This window comes from Falco biarmicus, chromosome 2 (assembly GCF_023638135.1).
Source record: "Falco biarmicus isolate bFalBia1 chromosome 2, bFalBia1.pri, whole genome shotgun sequence".
NCBI classification, from domain to species: domain Eukaryota; kingdom Metazoa; phylum Chordata; class Aves; order Falconiformes; family Falconidae; genus Falco; species Falco biarmicus.
This window is the reverse complement of record NC_079289.1, coordinates 91100396-91125645: the sequence shown is the minus strand read 5'-3', so window position 1 is coordinate 91125645 and position 25250 is coordinate 91100396. Positions and strand designations below refer to the sequence as shown.

The window sequence follows — 25250 nt, the reverse complement described above, 5'->3', positions numbered from 1 at the left end:
CTGAAGAGATGAAACACAGCCTCAAAACCTATTTCATCAAAACTGAAACATTTAAGAAGCAGAATGCCTAAAAGAGATGAAGAGAACCTCATTCTTGAGGTAACAGCAAATCTGCACTTGAGGACATCTGCCTGTGACAAACCAGTGTAAATGCTCGTTAGCGGGTACTTTCAACAAATTAACACAGTAATAATACCAGCTTTCCAATATATACTTTCAGGTTCAGCACTTGCTCAAGCTGAATGCTCAGAGCAGCATGAAATAGACAGCGCTCACACCCTGTTAGATCTCGGAGGTAAGAAATAAACCCAAGGAAAGCTTGGCATTTTCACAGTTCAATGAAAGCACAGCAAGAGTGATGCTTGAAAAAGGTCACGAGTAAACAACAGCAGTGCAGCAATGCTAACATAAAACGCTCGACTTTTATTTAATCTTAATCCTATTATGCTTCTTCCCATCATGACAATAAATCCCAAAAGGATATTACAAACCAAGGGGATGTATGCCATTTCTTCCTGTGACTACGTGTAAAAGAATTCTATGGAAAGTACAAGTAAATACAGGACACTTCCAAAGAATTCTTATATCTACATCTATGCATAAAACCTGCAAAAGTTAAATCTGTTGCCAGAGGATGAAAAATAACAAACAGTAAGAATAAATAAATAACCTTACTGAACTATATTTTTCTTCCTGTTTACATGCAGGATGAAAGATTTTTAAGCCAACACAACTCGTAGATGTTCAGGTATACAACCTCATATATTGATTCCTTCCAGGATCATCTAACAGGAGCAGGATGCTCCTTCAAAAAAAAAAAAAAAATTATTTCATAAAAGCAGAGATCTGACTAAAGATAAAAAAAAAAATCAATACATAAAATATTTAGGCTTCCACATTTATAAATAAATATGTAACAGGACCACAAGGAAAACTGATGAGTCGCTCTCTAATATAATGAAGTTTCTTCACAGAGTAAGAGTATATGGACCGTATTATATTATATAATTAATGTATGTCATTCTTTATTAAACATTGTTTTGCTCAATTTTAGCCAAGCATCTGGAATGCAAAATCTCCTTCTATAAAAGAAATACTAGTGGTGATACCTTTTGAGGAGTAGCTCATTAGGAAGGGCAGAAACAGCTGGAGAAAAAAGCTATTTAGTCAGAGGAAGAGAATTCCCACATTTTGCACTATTCATCAGTTAAGTTTGTCCATGTCCTAGGTGCTACTAGGATGATTTTCTCCACTCTGCGTAGACACCTGCACACTGTCTCCATAATAACTAAGCAGTAGAAGGCAAGATCTATTAAAAACAAAAGAACCTGCAAAAATGTAGTTGACAGTGGATTTTATACCAGGTTCTCTGTCACTCATGATGTTAAAAAAATGGGAATAGGAATGCCCTTGTCTCACCACCTTCTCTTTGGCCTTCATTTTACACTTGACATAAGTAAATTAAGAGGCATTGCTCAAGAACAGCTTCCTCAAGAATTTTCCCCATGCAAACTATAGATATTCATAAAAGAAATTTAATCCTCCTGACCACAGAGACAAGAGTTCTGAGGCAAGAAAAAACTGTATTAATCTCTCCAAATGAGCAATCTACACCTGTCTTGCTCAATACACTGTATCAGCCTTTTAAAAGCATTATAGAAGTGTTAATACCAAGAGCAAAAGCTGGTTTTGCAATAGCTGAGGAAATGAGAGAGGACAGATGCAGAAATGGCACAGAGGAGATATTAATATTTGAGGAATTCAGGTTATACTTCCATGCTTCACCCACAGTATCACAGTATCTTAAAGTAATTGCACACACATATACATTCTTAATCCTATTGCAATAAGCATACTAGATAATGCACTATAAAACGTTCACAAATTCACTGCTTGTTTATTCCTCCATAATTTTTCAGAGCTTTGACACTAAAATGAGTTTCATTCTTGTTTTTGTCAACATGTCTAAAAATAAAACACACTCATCCAATGTCTGCTCCATACCATGACCACTTTTTTTTTTTAATTCAAGCAGTTTTAAAAGCTCTATACCCTTCTAAGAAGTGAAGTCACAGTCACCGATAAGCAAATGTATCTTCCTTGCAAAACTCAAACTAAGCTAAGTAGAAAGGGAAACATTACAGCAAGTGTCACGAGTCAGTGACGTCAACTAATAACGATGTTTTACAGTACAATAGTCAAGCTGGGATAAAAAAATATCAACATATCATGAGAAGGCTTAAGGGAAACAATACCAATTGCTCATTATTGGTAACACATACATAACTATAGTCACATCTTGGTAGTATCAGCTACACAAAAGAACATGCTACATGTAAATAAGCATTTCCTGTAGTTCCCCCACAACAAAATATCACTGTGAGCTTCCTACCGTTTTCCTCTCACTGACACTTCTTCACAGGACAGCTGCACAGAAAAACCACTGAATAATTTTGCCAGAACTTGCCCATGTATATTTGAAGCAGAGATTTTGTTTGTTTGTTTTCAGAAGAACCTAAAAGTTTCTAAAGAAACATGAAGAGTGAATGGATTCCTTCCTTAGTACTGACAAAGCTGTCAATGCTGTGCGCACCACCTCAACTGTGGTTTACACTGGTCATCATTTAAGACTTCTGGTAGCCCAGTGTTAACACAGGCATAAAAAGAACACCACATACTTTGCATGAAATATTTCAAGTATGGAGGAGGTTTGTTGAAACTGAAAGCTTTTCATGATTGCAACAAGTTGAGGTTAACCCCACACTGCCTTACAGCTGTTTATAATGTCTCACCAACAGAAGTCCCATCCGCAAGACATGTGGATGCTCAGCATCCCGGCTCTGAACCATAGACAACCCACCTTCTCACCTCCCTGAAATTAAGCCCAAGCTGTGCCTTTGTTGCGGTTAAACTTTCTTCCCTTACCACCTTCCCCAAGCAATCAGGACTCCAAGACAGGCAGCCACCTTCAGCTTTACTTTCCTTCTAGAGCTTCTCAAAAAACAATTAAGTTTCATTCCCATTACTTCCAACTCTTCCTAAAATAAAGCGGACTGTTTGCACTATCCCTACCAACATATAGACTTCTGTAGTCTATCCTCTGCCTCCACACACATGTATGAGGAGACAGTGTAAAATGTTTTTGCAAACCTCCCTGGTCAAATGGAACTACTACACACCTTACAGCTAGCTATACTTCAAAAGATGAGACATTAAAGTATAGAAACATAGTATCATTTAGGTTGGGAAAGACCTCTGAGATCAAGTCCAACTGTTACCCCAGGCCTGCCAAGGCCATCACCAAACCATGTCGCAAAACCTCCACCTTCCTTAAGCTTACTGTATCAGCTTGGATTAACTTTCCATCTCCTACACATGTCTGTGCTGCACACAAAAAACGTACTCCTTCTGTCTGCAATTTGCTGTTCTGCCAACCATTTTAAAAAGCACTTGCCCTCATGCTGCAAGCAAAGTGTTAAAAGAGCTGCTACTTCTCTACACTTAGCAGGCAATCTGTATAGGAGATGAAAATAGATACTATTTTCAAAGGCAAAAAACTTAAGGATATTTTACACAACACTCAATACATGACCTTAATTTTTCCCCCATTTATTTACACTACCCTGAACTTTTCGTCAAGAGGAACAAAACAAGGCTAAAAATCAAGAACAGTTTTATAATGATTTTGAAAGCTTTTAAATCTGAAACTAAGCAGTTTTGCGCAGCCCCATATATTCCCTCCCCTTCAAACATGCTGAAAAAATTTGCCCTTGGGCATGTAAGCCTCTAGCAGTGGGTTCCCATTATGGCTCCCGATGAGAAGAACAGCTCAGCTAAGTAAGAGGAAAGGTGTTTTCTCAGATAACTACTGCATATCCCTAACTATCTTAGTAACTTAAATCCTGAAATGCTGAAGGACAGCACATATGGGCTAGGAATAGATCTGGTATTCGGTGATGCTGTAGGTGGCAGCAGGATCTCTTCTACTGTCTCCTAACCCTTTATGGTTATAAATGCTCCATGCTGTTACAAAAAAACAGCAAAGCTGCTACTGCTTTAGTGCTACAGTACACATGACACTTACACTCCTTTCTACTAAAGAAATGGTAGACGCCTATACCAGCAGAGTCGCCATGTGCAGAGCCCATGCAAAAGAGCCACAGCAACATGCTTACCTGCTGCAGTTTAGCTCCAGATGTGACCCAGTCCAGTGCTGTAAATCCCACCACATTCAGAATGAAAAATCCAGTGCTTGTGAACAGCATTAAGGCTGATGTTTTTATTTCTTCCAGAGAGCCATCAAGCTTGCATCTGACATTTTTCCTTGACAAAAGAAGCTCTCAAAGCAAGGGAAGTGGAAACTCACTTTTTCATGGAAGCCAGCCAGTACTGTCATTTATCTCTTTGTTCACTATACCGTACGAACAGGTGAAAAACCTAGATAACAAATCAACTGCAGCATATAAAACAAGAGCCTTACCTACTTAAATGTACTTACATGGTTTAGAAATTGATAAATATTCAGCAATTACTGCAAGAGAATACACTCAAAAATAGGCTAGCTGCAGCATTTACAACAAGAAATCTGAAAACTGCATACAATGATGCTACGTCAGTGATTCTCTCTTGGTTTAGTTACTTTTAAAAACCACAGAAGCATGCATCATGGACCAAAACTTACTGACAAGAAAGATATGTCAAAAAGTTTTTGGTTTTTTGTCGGTTTGGTTGGTTGGTTGTTTTTTTTTTTACACCGGTTTTACTTTTCTTTACTAATCTGGAATTCAACCATTACGACTTTAGTTAATAAACCTATTTATCAGGGTTGCTACATTAGGGGAAACTGAACAAGAACTGCAGTACTTTTGGACATAAGCACAAAAAAACCCAAACTCCATCAATGATAATACTAGAACAGCAACAGTTGCTCATTCCACACTTCGTTCTATATCTATCCCAAGAAATTTGTCTTAATTTCATCTAGTCAATACTTCTTGAAATGCAATAGCAATACTCACCCTGCAAATCTAGGAACCATACTGGAATACTTTCCAAAGTACATCAGACATCTGAACTTTTATTCCCTCCCTCTTGACTAGTGCTTATCTAGAACCTGCACTGAGTTGAGCCAAACCACCCTGAGCAGTGGCTGCCATACTGCAGCACAGTACAAAAAAAAAAAAAAAAATCACAGCAAAGTGATCACAGGTGCTGTGTCCTGATATAAAAGGCTGGGTCACAACATCCCATGCCTCTGCAAGAGCAGGAACTCGCTGCTGCCAAGGGAGCCTCAAGGCTCCTGCAACCACCTGTCCTGTTCTTTTCTTCTCTCCACTTCCACATGCCATGAACCAGGATGCAGTTGCTCCTCCAGATAGATGGGCAAGAAAGTGTGCTTGTTTGGATTAAATTGGTTGGTCTAATAAAAAGAGGTTATCTGTCCACAAACCTTGCTTCACTGGAAAGAATACGTTCATCAGATGTAACATTCTTTGCAGAAGGCAGCTGACTATCAAGTTCCTTGCCAGGACTGATTAGACACAGACTAGCTGTGGTCGGATCAAAGTCCGGGACACACCTGTACAAAAAAAATGCTCTACAAACCTGACACCACCAGCCCTTACAAGTTAGCATAAACTACATCAAATTCATTTAAGACCCCAAACTGCATACTCAATGGTTGTCACTCAAGCTCCACCTACAAGTAAATATGTTTGTTTGTTTATTGATATATTTAAGTTTGTTTATTTATATATTTCTTTATTTCATTGCTTGAAAAGAGTACTCGGCGTCTGCCAGACAATGCTGAAACCACCTTTTTAATGAATGCCACTTAAGAAGAACAAATTGGGTCTATTCTAGCAAGGGATGAAGTAACAGACTAGATTAGATAGCTGGAAACAAAAAGGGGGGAGGGGGGCAGGCGAATGCATTCAAATCTAGTTGGAGTTAAAGCTAGCTTTTAGTTGCTGAACAGTTAGTCCACATTCCTTTAGTAGTTTTCTTTCTTGGGACTTTTCAGCTGACCAGTTTTATGAAGGACTGTACAATCAGCTCCAGCTGTTCCTGGCCGTTAGGACTGAAGGTCACAATACAAGAATTACATCTTCCAAGGACTACCTTATACCATAGGAGTTTTGACCAGAGTTTCTCAAGATATGTGCATCACCAGGAGATATACCTGATTTATTTCCGTGCAAAATAGCTATTAGAAAACCATCTTGATGACTTCTGCCCTCCTCCTCTGAGTCTATGACTTAAAGAAGTGTATCATACTGCAACACGTTTTAAACAACGGCTGCTGTGAAGAATATGAAAACCTTCCTCAGTTTGTTTGTTTTTTTGTTACCTTTGATTTTCAGAGAGCTCTTTGATATGGTGATTCTCCATTTCTGAATAGCAATGCCTGAAGCAGAAGTTAAGTAATATGGAATGCATTTTCTTTTCTTTACATTTTTTCTCTTGCCGGTCTCCTTGCCTCCCCTACAGCTGCCACAAGAAAAATTTAAGAGCTGCTTTAGCCCTCCAGGCTCCCACTGCAGAAGGCAGGTGGGCTGGTGAGAGGTCGATTCCTGCCAAAGCCCATCTGATGGGCCCAGCCTCCTCCTTGGCATCATGCTTTTCTCTCTCTCTCTGCTCCCAAGGCTGGATGAGACAGGGTGAGCTCTGCTGCAGCACAGAGCACAGGAATGAATTACTGCATTGAATGCAATTACAAAGCTAGAGCAAGGAGCAGGCTTGAGCATGGGAACATCTATATATGGAACATACACCCAGGTCTTCTGGATACACCTCTAGCTCCTGGAACCGTAATCTGTGGGACACTAGGAAGCACACTGTATGCTTGCTCTGATCTTACACCCTTCCCTCAATGCCACCTTCTAGCCATCAGGGAAGACAGAACAGCAAAGGAGCTACTGTTGCTCTGACCAAAGCAGCCATCCTTATGGCCTTGTAGGCCAGGGTGAGTAGATGAAAATAGGGAAGGAGGAAAACATCATTAAAGAGAAAAATAAAAAGCCAATTTATAAAAAGTCAAGAGTTAACGTAGTAGGATGTCAGTTTATTAATAGCACAGGTGCAGTGCTATCAGCAAGTAGGCAACAGATCTATGCACTGCAGGGGTTTTACATCAACAGAGAACTCAGTGGTCTTCCAGGAGCGTTACTGTGCTATTTTAAAGACCTTCTGAGTTACTACATAGCCTGTAAGCTTGTCACTATGCTTTAGGGAGCATTCATTACAAGAAGCCTTGGTTGCATGAAGACTTCCTTTACAGTCTTCAGTTTGTCTTCAGCATTACAAACAGACCAGACATGACAAAAATTGGATTTGAAAATGGATGTGCTTTTACTGTGTAACATGACTTCCAGTTCCATTCACACATCATTTGGACAACTTCATCACAGATTAAGTGTATTAAGACTCAAAGAGAGGCTACCTATTCCTTTTAAGACACCCTTTGGCAGTATGAGACTTAAAGGAAGACTGGATACAGGCAGTGACTATCGTCTAAGAGCAGAGATTACAAAAACTCAGAAGAGGGGAAAAACCCAATCCAAAACAGGGAAAACATACTGCAATGGGGGGAAAAGAAAAGTTGCCTTTTGATTATAAAAACTATTATGAAAACCAAACTCTTCCCGTTATCTGTGAATGCCTCAATCTGTGCAGTTATTTCTGTTTCAGATTTTCAGTTCCACAACTTGCTAATGCACAGAAATTCAACCTTTCTGCATAGTACTTTCTCTAAATAATCTCTCCCCTAAGCATCACTCAAACATTTTCATTCAGTGCCATAACCCGGCCTCAAAGAGCTACAAAACACATTCTGGACCACAATCCTGCAATCCAGCATCCTCATCCAGAACCTCATCAAACCCCCATTTATGCCAAAGGAAGGTCACCCATTTATTTCACTGCACCATTAAACCACTTCCTATGACTGTTGAGAATTGCCATGTTTACTTATAACCACAGCACTTAGTGCTACTAAACCCAGGAAACATAATGGAAATACTTACATCTATTAATAGACCATTAAGCATATGGGGAAAAGATGCCCTGTGGCTGAAGCACAGTACTAAGAGTCAAGAAACTAAGGATAAAAGTAAAACCCTACTCCCTCTTCCCTTTAGGACAGAGAAAGAAGAACCAGCTCATCCATCATTTATGTTGGAAGCCATAATTGGCTTACTATTTATCAACATTTTAAGAGCCCCAACAGCATGTTTCTAGTCCTCTCCCTCAGGTCTCTTTCCCCTGATGCAGAGTGGGTCTGCACACATTCAACAGAAACAAGGAAATCAAAATGATTGGCATGAGTGGGCAAGTTGCCAACAACAGGAAAAGGAAAGCGCTTCCCATTAGTTGATACCACCCTCCCGAGTGAAGGGAAGTTAAACCCCTTTACTTAAAATATGTGAAATCACAGCAACGGTGTGTGGATGAACACTGCAATATTGTTCTGTTTTCCCTTCTGGGACAAAAGGAAAGGCCCTTCTTGTGTGATTTGCCACATAGCCAACTTAGTAGCACAAAAAATATTTTTGTTTCATAGGACTGGAGTTTTTTCAAAATGAGGTTTATTTTACTTACAATATAATTGTATACTGGAATTTTGTTCCAATTCAATAATCAAAGCTAGTTTATTCAGACTGGAGTATTCTTCAAACTATCACTTGATTTATGCTCAAGTGAAAAAGCAGCAGTGCTTTCCCTGGCTGGGCAGGGGAAGACCCCTTCAGCACTCCTGCTGTAGTTAACAAACCCAGGCACGCTGCACCGCCTTAGGAAAATCCGTATCTATCTTTTTTGATCAAAGCCACATTAAGAATTTCAGCATTCCACCACACCTACAACCAAAATTAATTGAAAACCAGAAATATTTGAATAAATGTTTTGCTGAAATAAAGAAGAGCTCTGCTAGCTTCTGCTTGGCATGAGACAAGTAACTCATATGGACTGAACCAAGCAAGGCATACTTCCAGATCTTACCTAATTGAGACAAAACCACTATATGTCCTCCAGCATCTGGCATTAAAGCAGACAAAAGACTGAGATATACTAGTGTTACTACTATTTTCTTAAAGATTTTCTGTGACACTTTTACAGTGGCACCCACAAACTGATAAAGAGTATCTTTATTTTTATCCAACACATCCTTTCCAATCCTATCGAAACCTCAGGTAGAAACGATAAATTCTAACTCATTTATTAAAATCACTACTAGGAAAAAGGAGTTTCTAAGAGAAACTACTTAATAAAGGAAAGTAGATTTATGAAGCTTCATATACTTTCTTCTTCTAAAATGGTTGAATACACAATGCACCAATGATGGTGCTAAGGTTATGGGGCATAAAATCAATCTCTCTGTGCAAGCAGATGCGTTAATGTGCATGTGGGGCCAACAGGCACCCAGCTCTGGCATGAAGAACCAACTCAGAAGATACCCAGAATAAAATGCTCATCACATCAAACCAAGTCAATACACAATGGACTGGTGTATTGGAAGGCAATGCAAGCACACAGGAATGACTTTACAAAACAACCAATGTAATTATCAGTGAAGGAGCTGACCTCGAAAGCTTGAACCATTTCATCTATTTCTGTACTTTGAGTACAGAAAAAAGGAGTTTCCAGATCTTTCACACAGCAGAAAAAGGATTTGAATGCTCAAGACCGTACCAAACGTGTATTTACTCTTGTAATGGAAAACAGAAAATTTAAGAAGTTAAATACATGATACACAGGAAAAAAATCTCTTCTATTAAACCGTTACAAGAATTTCAGCTCAATACTACATTTTTCAAACTATCCCAATCAATAAAAGCACACAGGTGTAACACTGGAACACAAAAAGTTGCAGTTTGCATATTGTAAAGGAATTAATTTAACAAAAGTGAAATATTTGTACAATAAGTTTGCTACTGGCACCTTTATTTATGCCAAAAAAAGTAATGTGAAATCACAGTGAAAGAATAAACTTTGGCACACCGAGAAACAAACAGTTTAAAGCAAAATGACAACACAACTGTGCCAACCCTGCACATCAGAAATACTTCTAGTCAGCAGCGCTTTGGACATTCTCACCGAAAAAACAGCTAAAAAGCAAAGAAGAGCTTGTCTGCTACGTAACTGAAGTTTATGCAAAGATCACAGAAATGCTTTATCAGTCTCAGCAAAGTAGACATTTGTCTGCAGCACCTTAACACCACGAGAATGATCAGCTTCCTCTTGATCAAAGGAAAACACACACGAGCACATGAAAGCAGCAGCAAAAACCTCTAGATGTTCAAGTGCAAAAGAGAAACTTTTGTTTCTCAGATGTCCCAGAATCTAGGGCAAAACACTTGCACACAGTCTGATCTGGCATCTGGTAAGCAAAAGTGATACACGCAAATAGTACAGTGAATGAAGAGAAGCACATGCTTCATAAGACTTCATATTGCAGAGGAGACAGATATTAAATAGTTCAAGAAAATGGTAACTACTGCAGGTAATTCATCTAAGGGTTACAGGAAGAAAACAAAGAAGATGAGTAAAGTGTAACCAACAGGCATTTTAATATATTAATTCATCACATCTGAAGAAAGCTTGAAAAGTATATGCAGTATATATGTACGTACACAGAACACACAAGACAATTCAAAAGCAGAAGTAATTCTACATGAAACATTTGGATTACTATTTAATCACAACAAGAAGTACTTTACCAAGATCTTTACAACATCCAGACCCGCAGAGAGTGCTGGGTGCTCGGGTTATAGGATCTTGACAGTTTCATGATACAAATGAAGGAAAAAAAAAGTGTATTATTTGACTGACAGACACGAAGCCTGGCAGATGGGTTACACAGCAATAACCTTGAGTTTCCTTTTTCTTTTTCCTTTTTGCCATTTTAATGGTTACATAGATTTCCACTTTGTGAAACCCACTCACCTCTTATCTTTACACCCCCCCATCATCATCATTCATCATTGTGGAGATAAAACACAGTGAAAGGTATTTCTAAATATCCTGTCTAAAGTCAGTTCAGGGTAATACTATGCTGTAAAATACTTCTGTGATTAGCCAAGATTTCAAGTCACTTATTTCACTGGGTAAGCTGATTGAACACAAGTATATCGGAAAAACTAACACATACCATGTTCTTACATGCACTAATTCCAGCCATAGAAAATACACAGATAATATATCAAGTTGTGATGGAAATATCAAACACAAGTCAATTACAGCAAAATAACTCAGAAATTATCTAAATGTCATACACCACACAGGTTAAAAAAACATCTGTTGCAGTACTGAAAGAACTGTGCTTTTGATTGCTGCAATAGGCTTGGCTCAGTTACACAGCATTACTCCTTCCACTGTTTAAGCATGTTATCCACATCTTTCCTCTCAGCCAGTAGGACAGTAGGACAGATTCACAAGAAAGTTAAATTTGGGTGTGTAACACAAGTGTATTTAACATACTGCCCTGAATCACTGTACCACTGAACACAGAGAGCTGAGCATAACCTGTCACACGCACATCGTCTGAAAGGTTAACTATATCAAACAGGGCCTAAAAGATACACAGACCTCATAAAACCTGAAGTTATCGGGCTGAGAACTGTAAGAGCCAATTAAAGGAGGAAGAGGGAAACAGGGAGGAGACAACCCGAGTTGGCTGTTACTCAATGCACTTAGTTAGCATCCCCATAATTTGCATTGGTTTCCTGATCAGCTGTACTTCCCCCCAACCTGTATACAGTCCATTTATTTATAAAAATTCTATACAAACAATACTTTAGAAAGTAAAACAACATGTAAGTGGACATAGAACTTAAACTGAGAATAACTGCTTCTAGTATCTGCTCAACAGCTTGAGCCAGTGGTAAAGGAGGGCTGAAAACTGCAATGCCCTATCAGAGAGTTGGTGCAAAAACTAGATTTCATGAAAAACTATCAACACAACTGGAACACAGAAGAGCCAAACAAGCCACTCAACAATACTGACACTAGGACCTTTTGGCACAGATTAAACTCACGTGAAGAAAATAAATTATTTTTATTTAAATCACCTGAAGAGTCCAGAAATAAACAGAATTAAAAGCCTTGCTCTTACTTTTCTGTAGCCATAAAATACATTTGTAAGTCAATATAAGATTTTAAAAGCATTTCCCTTGTTGGTTTTGCTCTGCACACATTAAAAGACCAATAACTAAGAAAGTTATAATTGTATTTCATTTATTCATTAGACAAAAAGAGCTACTACATAAATCTTCATACAGTATCAACATTCAGGATATATAGTTTCATTTCCATTAATTATTTACATACTCCTTCAAATAGTATATCTATAAATAATTACCTAATATAAAAAGGTAAGCCTCTCTGCTGCCTTTCCACCCCTAAAGATAATGCCAGCCACAAAAGCAAATGGAGGTATGTGACACTATGCAATACTGCCTTACAAACACTTAAGTTTTCAGATGCCTCACCTTTCTAACATGTGTATTTCAAGTGATATACCTTTTTTTTTATTTCTGAATTCCTGGAATTCAAAGGCAAGATATTTTTCTTCATTGCAATTTAATGAAACTTAGTTGTAAAGGGATGTGACTTTTTTTTTTTAAAGGACAGAGGCAAAGTCTGTGTAACAATATTTTAAATAATAAAACAATAACCTTGAGAGGCTGTGACATTTTAAACTGCTCTGAACTAAAACCTGCAAATGGTAACATCACATGAAAATCAGTGCATGAATTAACAGGGGGATAAACAACCTTGAATGTCCATATATGAGAGTAAATAATACAGTAAAAAAAAAAAAGTATAAGCATACTTTCTTTAAATTATTTTGCCCTGTAAGAAAATCAGTGCTATCAAGAAGAAAAACCCACACAGTATTTTACAAGAACTATGCACATTAATTCCTTTCACACAAACTGTTTTTGTGATATACAGTCAAAGCTGGCACAACACGTGATTTTTTCTTAAATCCTTTTAAGGCTGAGCAACTTTTCTATAGGAAGAAAAAAATGTATTTTGCTCTGAAAACCAAAGTGTTTAATGTTTCAATCTCTTAGATCACATATTCAGCAAATTTCACTGGGCAGCAAAAGGGAAGATGAGAGATTCAATACCAAGCAGCTTGTCCTTCAAATGCTATTCAGTCATTACAATTACTACAGATGGCAACAGCAGTAACACCTACATCCTGGTCACCTAACACTCTCCCTGACAGAAAGATTCCTGCAACATCTTCTCCTCAGGCTGTGGCATCTCTATTGTTTGCAACATGCCTTTGATTTTTGGCAAAGGGATACACTTGGAACTCTGCAATTATTATTTGCTTGAACCACAGAATTTTACTCCTTTCTGCAAGAATTATAAACCATTGAGCAATAGACTCTCCCCTAGCAGTCAAGGGATGCAAGTACCTTCCCTTACTGCAGGCTTGTTTATTACAGCTTGATCTGGGCAGACAGTGAAGTGATGCACATGCTTAATCTGATGCCTCACTTTCACTGCCATCTAGCAATACTCTCGGCATTGGCAGACACAAGAGAACAAAACTCAGATGCTGTCAGAGAACTACAAAGTTTGTGAAGCAGGGGGGTGGCTGCAGCCACCACTCGTCGCTGGGGCAGCAACTCTTTGGGGGCCAACACAGTAGGAAAGGAGCATTTTACTTTGGAACATGGAGGCAAGATTATTCCTAGCCCTATGAATAAAATGAGGACTCCAGGACCAAGATGTACACACAAACACATGAATTAACAGAGTATCGTTTCCACACCCACCTTAATGATCTGTGTTAGCAGCTGTTGTGTTTGCTACAAAATTAGCAAATTGAGTCCCAGAAAAAAAATCTCATTTTTTGCTGCAACAGATCCAAACCCCATCCATATTGCTGTCTGTGAAACACACCACAGACAATATTTTACACCACATCATAACAAAATAACAGATTTGACTAAGACCACTCTATACTGCCTTGTTTGGGCATTAGTGTTCAAATGTCAATGCTTGACAAGTGACTATATCTGTCTGTGCCTGTCCATGCTCTACAACACACAATCTATTCGATATCACCTTTAATTATACTACATGCTGCCTTTTCTATGCATTCCCAATCTCACACAGAGTGAAAAATAGATGACGTCCTGGATCTATATAATGAACAAAGCTTTTTTGCAACATTTGCCTCTGAAGCTGAAAAACTTCAAAAGTAGATAAACACAAGACAAATGTCTGGGAAGAGCGCAAGTGAGTATCGAGTAGATTTCCTTATACTTTAGAGAGGAGGCAAAAAAAGGATCACAAATATAAATTCTGAGCATTGATTATTTTTCTCCATTCCTGTCCATGTAAAACATGGAAAAAATGGAGATGCAAGATCTAGAAGCACTTGACTGTTCAACTGCAACAGCTTACAGAGGGAGCCGTGACTGTTGAGCACAGGAGGGTGAGGAACAGCAGACACAGGTGTTCCAGCTCCCTCCTTGGCTCCCCACACAGTGTCACCTCAGAGAATTCAGTGACTTGGATTCATCTTCCCACTCCATAAATCTGGGATAACAATACTTCCTTATCCTCCAAAGCAACTGTAAAGGTAATTTAGAAATTATAGTGGCTTAGGACAAGAGGGAAATTAATTCCCTCTTACATTCCAGCTTTAGATGGCTTGCAGTTCATAAAGCAAAGGCCACATATCAGATAATTAAGGTAAAAGTATAATGAGCAGCTGCCTAACACCTTAATCAGCACTCACCTCATATGTAGAGCCAGGGAGAGGTCATGTGAAGGAAGAGCAGCCAGACCCACCCTAACACCTACGTGCGGTCATGACCACCAGCCCTGGCCCACATATCTCCTGTTGTTGGGGGACTTGATGCCATGCCACACGCAACTCCATACGCTGCAGCAGCCTCCACCACATCTCACACTATTCTCACCCTCAGAAATTAAGTTATGTTCACCAAACAATGAGGAAGGACCTTAATAGGAGCTGCGCCTATAGAAGAGCTCAGAGCGAGGCGTTCACGCCTGATACCAGCTCAACCAGTTTGCTGCGCGGGTTGGCCAACCCGCACAGGCAGGCCCAGGCACCGCTGAAAATGAGGTTTATAAATTGCTCCCTCCCCGCTCGACACTTCGAGGCAAACCCAAGCTGCCGCCCTCCCCGGCGGCACCGCCGGCGGTCGGGGAAATCGCGGCGGCACAGGCGGCTGCCCGGAGAGCCCGACCCGCCGCACAAAAGCCACCTCATGGCAAACACCTCCCGCACCACAAAGGCGGCACCGGGCGGCGGGGGAAGGGGGGCGCCAGGGGCCTCGGGCGAGGCCCGCTCCGCATCTCCCCGGGAGCCGCCAACCGCCGGCTCCCCCTGGCGCCGGCACCCCCGCGGCTCCCGCCCAGGATAACGCGCCTCCTGCTCCGCGGGGCCGGGCCCGGGGCCGCCCCCCCCCCCCCCCCGCGTCCCGCGGCGGCCCCGGGCCCGGCCCGAGATGGCGGCCGGACCCTCCCGCCATCGCCCCCTCGGCGCCGCACCGGCCAGCGGCTGCCGGGCACGCGGGGCAGCCACCCTCACCTGCCGCCCCCCGGGGCTCCGCCAGCCCCGGCCCGGGGCGCGAAGGGACGGGGCGGCGCCGGGGGCAGCTGAGGGAGCCGGGCGGGCGGACGAGCCGCCGTCCTCCGGCACCCTGCGGGCCCGCAGACCTGTCCCCTACCTGTCGCCCGCGGGTGGCTGCGGGCAGCCCCCGGCTCCGCCATCTTCCTCGGCCGGTAGCCACCGCCGCGTCCTGCTGCCGGCGCTCGGCTCCGCGGCGGCCGCCGCAGAGCCTCACTCCCCGCCCCGCGGCACCTGACACGGAGCGGCGGGCGGGGAGGAGCGGGAGCGGGGCCGGGCGCGGCGGCAAGGCAAGCGGCAGCCCGGTGTCGCCCGGCGGCGGCGCCTCCCCGCCCGCTGGTGCCTGCGCGGGGCGGCTCTCTTGCCGCCAGGTGCTGCCGCTGCCCCGCCCCACGCGCTGAGGGCGCGCGTGCCCCGCCGGCGGTCGCGCGGCACCGGCTCAGCCCGCCCTGGCCGCGGCCGCACCGGGGAGCGCGACGCCTCGGCCGGCGGCACCGGGAGGGCCGGGCCTGGGCGGAGGGCAGGGGGGTGCCGCCGGAGGGGAGGCCTGGCCCACCGCCCTGCATGGGGCCCGCCCGGCCCGTGGCACCGCCTGCCTGTCACCGGGTGCCGCGGGGCTGCGCGCTGTCAGGCGAGGCTCCGTGGCCGAGCCTGTGCACGGCTGACCGGGCACGTTTAATCGGTTTAACTCGCAGAGCCCAACAACGTGCCCTGTGGCTTTTGGCGGATCCTGCCGTTTTTTCTAGGTTTTTCCAGATGTTTCCATCCAGGAGGTTGCGCGTGCTGTTTGCAGCCACACGCTGCCTTGGTTGACTCGGTGGCACTGGAGAAAGGGACAAGCGTGTCCCGCTCCACCGGCAGCTGCTCGCGGTGCCCCGCCAGGGCCGCTCTGCTGGGCTGCAGACAGCCCTTCAGCCTGGGCTGGCCCCGTGGCGGCCGTACCGTTTTGTACTCCATTTCAGAAGAGGAGATATGAGGAAACATCGCCTTCTTTTCCCCTAAACAGTCACACGCTAGGGGTCGGGAGCCCCCCGCAGTTTCACACACCGCCCGCCTATGTGTTTGCCCCTGCCCTCCCGGGGCCGGGCTGTGCACGTGGCCTCTGGGCCTGGGGCCTTGGGGCAGCTCCTGCTCCGCTGCCTTGACATGTCACCAGCACTGACGCTAGATGCTAAACACCTTACCGCCTCTTCTTCAATGCCTGTTTAACAAAACTGAAATTTAAGACCTTTTTAATCCTCCCACTTTCCATTCTTAGTCCTCTTGTTCCGTTCTTTTTGTCTAGAAAATATATTCCTGTTAATTAATAATTTACTTCTTTAGCTGAAAACACAGACCATAGTCCATATAAGGGGGTGGAGGAGAAAAGTTATTTTCCTTTTTTTTTTTTTTTTTTCCCCTCTGGAAAGCATTTGTTTTTGTATTTCTGATGTGTCTCCCAGTAAATTGCTCTTCCACCCATACATTCAAATGGTGTCCTTGTGTTTTGGTTCACACACCTCAGCAAATGTTTAACTAGACAGATTTAGGTTTTGTTGGTGCGTATATTAACAGTTATTCTTAATGTTGCCTTATCTGTGAAAGACTTCATTTTTGTTGTTTATAACTCTGCCAGATTTAAAAAGTATCAATAGACATTTTCATGCCAGCTGTTTCTCAGGCTAAACTTATGTCAAGGCGCTCCACTTAAAATTATTCTACCTGTCTAAAGATGGAACTGTACTGTTTTGCTGATGCTACAGAGGAGGAACCCTAACTGTCTTACTGCAGATGCGCCTCCAGATTTCCAGAGGCTCCTTTGGCAACAAAAGAAGGAAGACTCTCCTGTAGTCTTAATTAATCTTTAGCCTGTTGGTGCCTGATGAGCACACGGGAAAGAACAGCTGGTCTCGGTGCAAGTTACATGGGCTTAGTACTGAGGGAAAGGAAATGGAGAGGACGAGTTTGCAGGGCTGTGAATTAAGAAAGCGGGGAATTGATGTGGGGGATGTAAAGGGACAGGAGAAGGTGGAGGAGTATAGCCAGAGCTAGAGAAGGGGTATCAGGCTATCTGCAGGGAGGGTGTTTGGGCAGGAGCTGGTAGCTGGGTGGAGGGGACTGACAGGACTACAGGAGAACCTGCCCCAGGGAACATGAGTTTACCAGTGCTGGCTCTCAAGCAGTCATGAAGCCCGTAAGCATGACATGTCACACAGAGAAATAAGTAGTCTCCTGTGACTGTAGTTTTCACTGATAGCTGGCTCACAGCCTCACCAATATTCAGACTGGGAGTTGTGCAGTGAAAAAAAGACTTTAAAGAAAACTTGAGGAAACTATATAGAAAACATTAAAGCTCCAAAGACAAAACCCTCCCCTTTATTATTGCATATAATATGTGATGTAAGCCAGTTTTAAAATTACCTTTTCAGAGTGTTTTTTCCACAAGACTCCTGTCTCATTCAGTACAAAGGATGTGTTTAATTAATGTATAGTTCTTCAACGTTTCTCTTCATTTTCATCATGTAAAATGGAATCTTTCATGTCATATTCACTGTACATTCTTCAAACCCTTCCTTGAAGGCAGGTTAATTAATTTCCATGATGACTTTCCTGTGGTAGTCTCATAACTCCTTCAAGCATTAATGAATTTAACTTTATAACATCTTTTGAGTTGAAGTAGTACTATTACCATATTTTATACTCAGGGAAGAACTAACAGAAGGTAACGTATCTGGAGTTGTCCATAGTTGGCTGTTAATTAATAATGTTGGCAGGTTGTTTTAAAGCAGAGAATAGTGGATTTAGTACAGCGTGCATCTACCAGCACCTAAGAAACAAGACCATAAACATTCTTGCTCAGGTTTGACTTTAAATACTGTATGGATCTTTAAGTACCAGATGTAGTGTATTACTTACAGTCTACAAAGCTTTGGTATGCACGCACTTACACCCAGGAGTCACGAGCTAGTTTCAGATGTATCTATGTATCCTTTATGACAGGTAGAGGAACTCTGGTGAATTTTTAAATCTTTTTAGAAAGGAAGTTATGAACTGTTTCATTTTGTCCATACATCACAGAACAAGATTATTTTCTTGACCATAGCTGCTAAAGGGGGTTTTCCAGCTGTGATGGGACTATAGCCGCTGTCTGTATGTTCAGAGTTGGAGATGTCACTATGTCCTTCTCCAACTCTCCACCCCCACCTTGCTCTACTGTACCTTCATATCACACTAAAGGAAAAAGGAAACTGTCCTAGAGGCAGCACATCACCAGGAGCAATGTGAGGCTCCACTTGTGAGTGATAGGGGAAGGAATACACACATAACCCGACAGCCCTACAGCCCTGGGGAGCTCAGGGATAGGACTGGGAAGTTTCTCCTCACCTCTTAGGACCAGGAGCACGAATTATCACAATCGTGCCTGTGAGGGCAGGGAGAAGCTGTGTGCATGCTGGGCTGCAGCCAGCCTCTTGCCATCAGCTCTCTGGCATGAATTACAAGGCAATGCAGAAATTCTCCCAAGCGCAACTTCATCTCGATTAGGCACGTCACATTGAGCCTTCTGATTGGGAAGGTGTTTTACTGCAGACACTTTGGTTATTCTGCTTTCTTCATCTGATGCCCAGTTTGTCCTTCAGTGAATGCAACTCTGGTAATACTTGTTCCAGATTGCTGTATTTTAAAACATTTTTCTTTTTTTTTTTTATGGTATGTTGTATGCTGTTACAATTGACACCACTTTGAGTTGCTTTTGTGGAAAATATTTTTCCCCTCTTACCACACATTTTCAGCAGGTGCTGAACAGGTCTGTGCAAATATTCATACATGAGCTATAGTAGGTGTTGGTCAACCTAAGTGTGGGAAAATCTCAGAGATAAATCTGCAGAGAGGTAAAGTCTTAAAGTCAGTTGAGGATGAAGGCAGAAAGGAGCTGGAGAGTCTGCTAATTTTGCCACCTTAACAGACATTAAAATAAAAATTATCAAAAGTGTAAACTAATTCTGACAATCTTGTTTCTTTTTATAGTTTCTTTTATATTTTGTGGTTGTATCCATGCAACCAAAACCATCTATGCCTTCGAATGCTTCCAAGGGACAACAGAACAGGCCAAATCTACAATGTTTCAAATCTGTGATGGCCCACAGTTCTTGCTCTATTTTGCTATTTTGAATCAATAGCCGACAAGTTGAGAACCCAAAAAAGTGTGGCAAACAGAATGGCTGCCCATGGTATTTCCGTTAGAGCAACTGGCCCAGTGTCATGTTGTGCGTCAAAGATGGGAAATCCAGTTCTCCCAGGCAGTCTTTGTCTGCTTTAACTTCAAAATCATCCTTCCTTTTCTGAAACTCCTCGATGTCCAGTGACTCATAACTTCTGCATGAAATTAAGTGCTCACACCAAAGTATTTTTGTAGACAACACAAATTCATCTGAAGAGAAGTACTCCTCTTCATCATGTAAGTTCCTGTCCTCCAAGAAAAACAGAACATGACTCAAAAGTTAAGAAGAGTGTTTTAATACATATATCAGAAACTGAAGAAAGGTGGTGGGTGTAACTAATTATAGTTATTCCTGATTGCTGAAATCTTAACTCACCACCTTAAGCATTCCCCTAAAATAGATTATAAATCATAATTGTACTTGGAGAGTTAGAGAAATTAGGTTTGCAAGTGTCAGAAATGCTCATGGACTAATTGACTGATAAATCTTCCTCATGAGGGATCAGTCTCACGCAAAAAATTCGTGGGCACTGAGTCAATAAACTGAAACACAGTGTGATAGCTAAGAAAATCTTTTTTTTTCCAGTTGCTTGAAACCTTTTGATAAAATGTGTTGGTGGTGTCAGTCTTGAAGCTAGATGTCAACAGCAAAATGCTGCTCTGTTTCAAAACCACAATTTTGAAATCAAAGATCATTTTTGTATTTCTAAAGGACTTCTACCTTTTAGTTATGAATGTTTTGTAAAATGCGGTTGAATTTGCCTGGTGAAATGGCTAATTTCTCTGTGTCTCTCCCTGTTTAAGAAGCCACAGGCAGAAGAGCCACAAGAATTAAACAATGTTTGTAAGTTCCCTTGATGGGAGAGCAGGTTCAATGTACAGCTCCGTCCTGGCAAAGCTTGAACTACATCTGTCTGCTTTTCTTTTGTGTACTTACATAACTGAAAAGTGTCATTCAGAGAATCATATCAGCCTAACGTTAACATATTTTTTAGGATGAATCATAATGGATTGCTTTTGTATTTGTCATTTGGCATGCAAAAAGCCTATTAGTTCTTCTCCATGTGAAAAAATATATATTAAAAAACCCCTATATTGTTAAATCGCACATCTTCTACCTCAATATCCTATGCCATGTATGATTTTTTTATACTCCCAAAATGCCTTGAACTAGGGGCATATTCTCACTTGCCTCACACATTTATGTTATCTTTTGAAGTTCAGCTATTTGGCTTGGAACAGGTTGACAATAATGAGGTCAATCTTCACAATAATAAGTGAAAACAGAGAAAGAGAGCAACTCTCTCATCACCTTGTCCTTCATTATTTACTGACAACACAGGCATTTCAAGTCGTGTACAAACATAGCCCTGCCTACACACCCTGTTTTACTGATCGTGAAAATGGGATAAACAGTATTAGAACGCAGCACAAACCTATTTCACAGCTGGTTTAAATTCAGTATTTTTTCATGAATGCTTCATTGAAAGGGCGATACATATTATTTCTCCAGTTCTCCCATAAATAAGGCCTTCCTTATTTACAACCAAATACCTGCTCTTCTCCAGATTCAAAGCCTTGTGAGCCATGAATTTTAAGAGCTGTGTTATTAGCTGCTTTGCAGATTTGTGGCCAGGTATCATTGGGGCATACGAACAAGTTAGATTTTGATGAATTTTGGATTGCTTTTGATTCTGGGGTTAAACTAAAAGTTCTTTACTGCAGTATTAGGCAAAGAAAAGGCAAAAGCTCTGTTAGTTTTTCATGCTTTAACAGGATGTGACACAGTCTTAACATTTGCTGGAGAGGCAGGAGAAGCTAAGCCTTGCTTAGGAAGGAAAGAATGTCTGCCCTGCAGCCATAGAAACGTTTCTGAGTTTCTGTTCACCACCTGCTGAAGTGATTGATATTTGCCTGAAGGATTTGCAATTTTCTGTAGTATTTTTGTTTAACTGCACCACTGTACTTTTCCAGGAAGAGGAACATTCCTTCCCCAGTGGTACATCATCTATTCATATAGGGGAATATTATGTTATATTCTATGCATGATAGAAGCATGGAGAGGAACATATCTACATTAGATTGATAATGAGCTGTTCTCAAGGTTATAGAATATCAAAAAAAGATACTTCTACTCTGATTGAATGCCTAAAATAGCATTAAACTAATTAAATTTTGTTACCATTGAATAATAATTACACTGCATCAGATGGCAGGCAGGCAGGCGGTAGAGAATTAGGTTTTTACTTTTTTGGTTAAACTAGCATCATCTTGCATGTAATAAATTAAGTCACCTTGAAGGGAAGGGAAGTCATGACTCCCCTGGGGATGAAAAACCTCTGGAACATATAGACCAGGTAAGTCCAAGAAGTCATACAGTCTTGAGACTACATGCATTTATGAGCAGTACCACACGTGCACAGAGGACCCTGCCTCACACTCACAGTGAGACCATTTGCATGCTTTGGGCTCACCCCTTCCAATATGCCTGGTAAGTCCAGTTGCTCAGCCTTTCTGAGCACTATCCCTAAGATAACTCTGGGAGAGACATGATAATTTGAGGAGGTAAGTCAGTGCTTTAGGTCTGATTTAATAACAATTTTTTTTAAATTATTTTTTTAATCATAAACATTCATTCATTAATTTTTACCTTTTAGGAATATATGACAGACCTAAGATATAACTTAAGAATATACTGAATACCTGTCCAGCATAGGAAAATGGAAGCTGAATTCTGATGGATTTTATTGAAAGAGAGAGAAAGAACATTGCAAAAGGTGATAATTTTACTACCTTTCATAATCAATTTTCATTCTTCCTTAAATTCCACAGACCATGGCATTTATTCAAGCGTGTGGCTTGGCTCACTCAAACACGGAGAATGCAATGCTGGTCACAGTGATTCTGTGGTTGCTTCAAAGAAAGATAAATCAGGCCATGGCTGTAGCCGCCTACAGTCTAAAGGTCTCCTATTATTAAAATGAGATCAATAATTTTGAAGCAAGCAGCATTTGAAAAATGGTTGAGCTGAGCCTTAAATCAATGGGTATATTACACTGAACATTTTAACACAGAAGGGGAGGGTCTATTCACAAAACTTCTTCATCAAGAATGAACTAGATCCTCAGGCTGAGCTCCCCTACTTCAGCACAGCTACAACCAAGTACGCAATCTGCCTCCAAACAGAAAAATCAGTTATTTCAGTTTATGATGTATAAACATTCAACAAAGAGATATTAAATATATATGCTAAAAAGATAACAACTTTACAGAATTCTCACAGAGATGTATTTAGACAGTTGTCATACATTTCAAATCTTGAGTAAACGTGGGCTATTAATCGAGTATTAACTTACCTTAATTTCACAGGTTAAAGATGACTCCCATGAACAATTAAGGATCAATTTTCTGCCTCCCTGCCAATCCAGCGATTTGTGGAACATGCTGCTTTCTCTAGATTTGAATTCTATAGGAGTTATAAGTAAGCAAACATAGTGAATGCATTTTGTAAATGTTTACAAACCTCTGTAGCTAACATAAGAGAAACCAAAATATATAATAAAAAGATCTGGTAATTGCTAGGGTGTTAAAAATATGCATGACAGATTCTGTGGAAATAATGTAAAGGATGGTACCAAATGCATAATACTGGGTTTGCTGTCATTTAGTGCATTTTCTGAATTCTAGCCCTTTGACAATTTAGTCTTCCTTCTCCTCCCCCCTTGAAAATCAGGTCTAATTACATCCAGTACATATCTTGTAATTTCCTTCTTTTATTATTTCTACTGCATATCAGGACGTTCAAAGCTTGTTTTTTAATTAATTTGTGATATTTATGCAAGTTACTTACTCTGTCTTCAAGGTCAATTTGAAGGTACGACTAACAACCGGTGGGAAAAAGATTAAGATGGCTAAACCCAGCCTTTCTATTTAATGAGATTTCTGCCACTTCAGAATTTCTTTTAATTTCAAATCAAAGTAATGGAAATTATTTACTTGTAGTTAAAAAACATTTAAGGATTCCACATATTTCTTCCTAGCCATATGACAAAGTTTTCATAGCACTCTTGCATATCTTGTTACTGCAGTGTAGCGATCTGTTATCACATCTACGAATAGGTAGGCCTTCTGATCTGAGGACTTAAAATTTTCTGTATTTATAGAGATAGTAAGGGTATTTCTTTTCTTTTCCAGGTGATATGACAGAGATCTACATCCCTGTCTAAATCCAGCCCACAGGCTCTCTTGGATACTGCAGGCTTACTGATACTTCAGTACAGTATTTTTTCTACTTTTCTCTAAATGAGTTTAACTCAGACATGATCCATCTTATACATACTGTCCCTTTTCTTTCTCTGAAGTCATTAAAGCTGTTTCACCATCTTTATTTTTCTCTTTTTTTTTTCCTAAATGATGCATATACTTCCATCCTGATACTCCAGCCACAACTGCTAATCCTCTCCAGGCCTCTGTACTAGCTAGTTTCACATTCTGACTCGGTTGTTCTGGATCCTCTGATCTGTTGTACCAATGTAATAGCTTCATACTGGCCACCACAAGATGCTGACTTTTAGCCGGTACTTTCCTACTGTGTATTAATCAGCAAGTGCTCTTATCAGTATTGGCACTTTCATTCCTCTGCCCCCTGATACTTCTTTCTCACTATATTATCATCAGGCAGATTCAATGAGCTTTGTTCCCTACTTTTAAATTTAAGCTCTTATCAAATTAGCCTTGATCTCAGTCCAGAATTCAAACTATTTGGTGTATGATTGTCTTCCAAGAACATTTCCCAGTGGCAGACCAACCCTAAACCTTCCTATAGGGTGGTCTGTTTGTCTTCACTGTCTAGTTGCACCTTTAAATCTTTAAAGACCAGAAAAATTCCTTTCCATTTATATTGATTTTTGTATTATTCACATTTAACTAGGTTAGAATTTTGGATCTTTTCTATGTCTTCCTACTAGCAGACAATTGCTTCTGCAGTTGGAACAATTTTTCCATGTTCATTCATGAGTCTTGACCTACTGGAGAAAAAGTTTGCAAGAATCAGAAAGACCATCTCCTGTGTGATTTAGATTAGCCAGACTAATAAAATTACCTTACTGCCTTAAGTAAACCATTACCACTTGACAGACACCCAATTAAAAAAAAAAAAAAAAAAAGCAGTGTCAGGTACTTAGTGTCAAAATCAAGAAGGCCAAAGCCCAGCAGGAGCTGAGACTGCCAAGGGGCACTGGTTGGAACAAGGCAGATTCTGTGGGAGTGCTAATTGGAAAAGCAAGTTCAAGGAAAATGGGCCTTTGCTGATGGAGGCCCCTGGTGACAACAGATGTCAATGAAAAAGCTGATGAACTCAGTGCCTTTTTTTGTACCTCTGCCTTCCCAGCCAAAGCCACCTCCCAGACCCCTGCCTGTATGAGCACAGATGGG

At 41.1% G+C, this 25250-nt stretch overlaps 1 protein-coding gene across 8 annotated transcripts in view; it reads right to left on the bottom strand.

Moving 5' to 3' along the window:
• The window catches only part of MAP7D2 (MAP7 domain containing 2), an 84848-nt gene extending 68868 nt beyond the window's left edge, over positions 1-15980 (bottom strand). For 4 of the 8 annotated variants that reach the window (XM_056329505.1, XM_056329507.1, XM_056329508.1 and 1 more), the window contains exon 1: positions 15720-15980. In XM_056329505.1, coding sequence (XP_056185480.1) covers positions 15720-15762 — 43 coding nt within the window. In that variant the 5' untranslated portion in view covers positions 15763-15980. The remainder of the gene's footprint in view (positions 1-15719) is intronic. The other 4 variants (XM_056329511.1, XM_056329512.1, XM_056329510.1 and 1 more) reach the window with 3 other exon arrangements.
• Positions 15981-25250: the final 9270 nt, after the last annotated feature.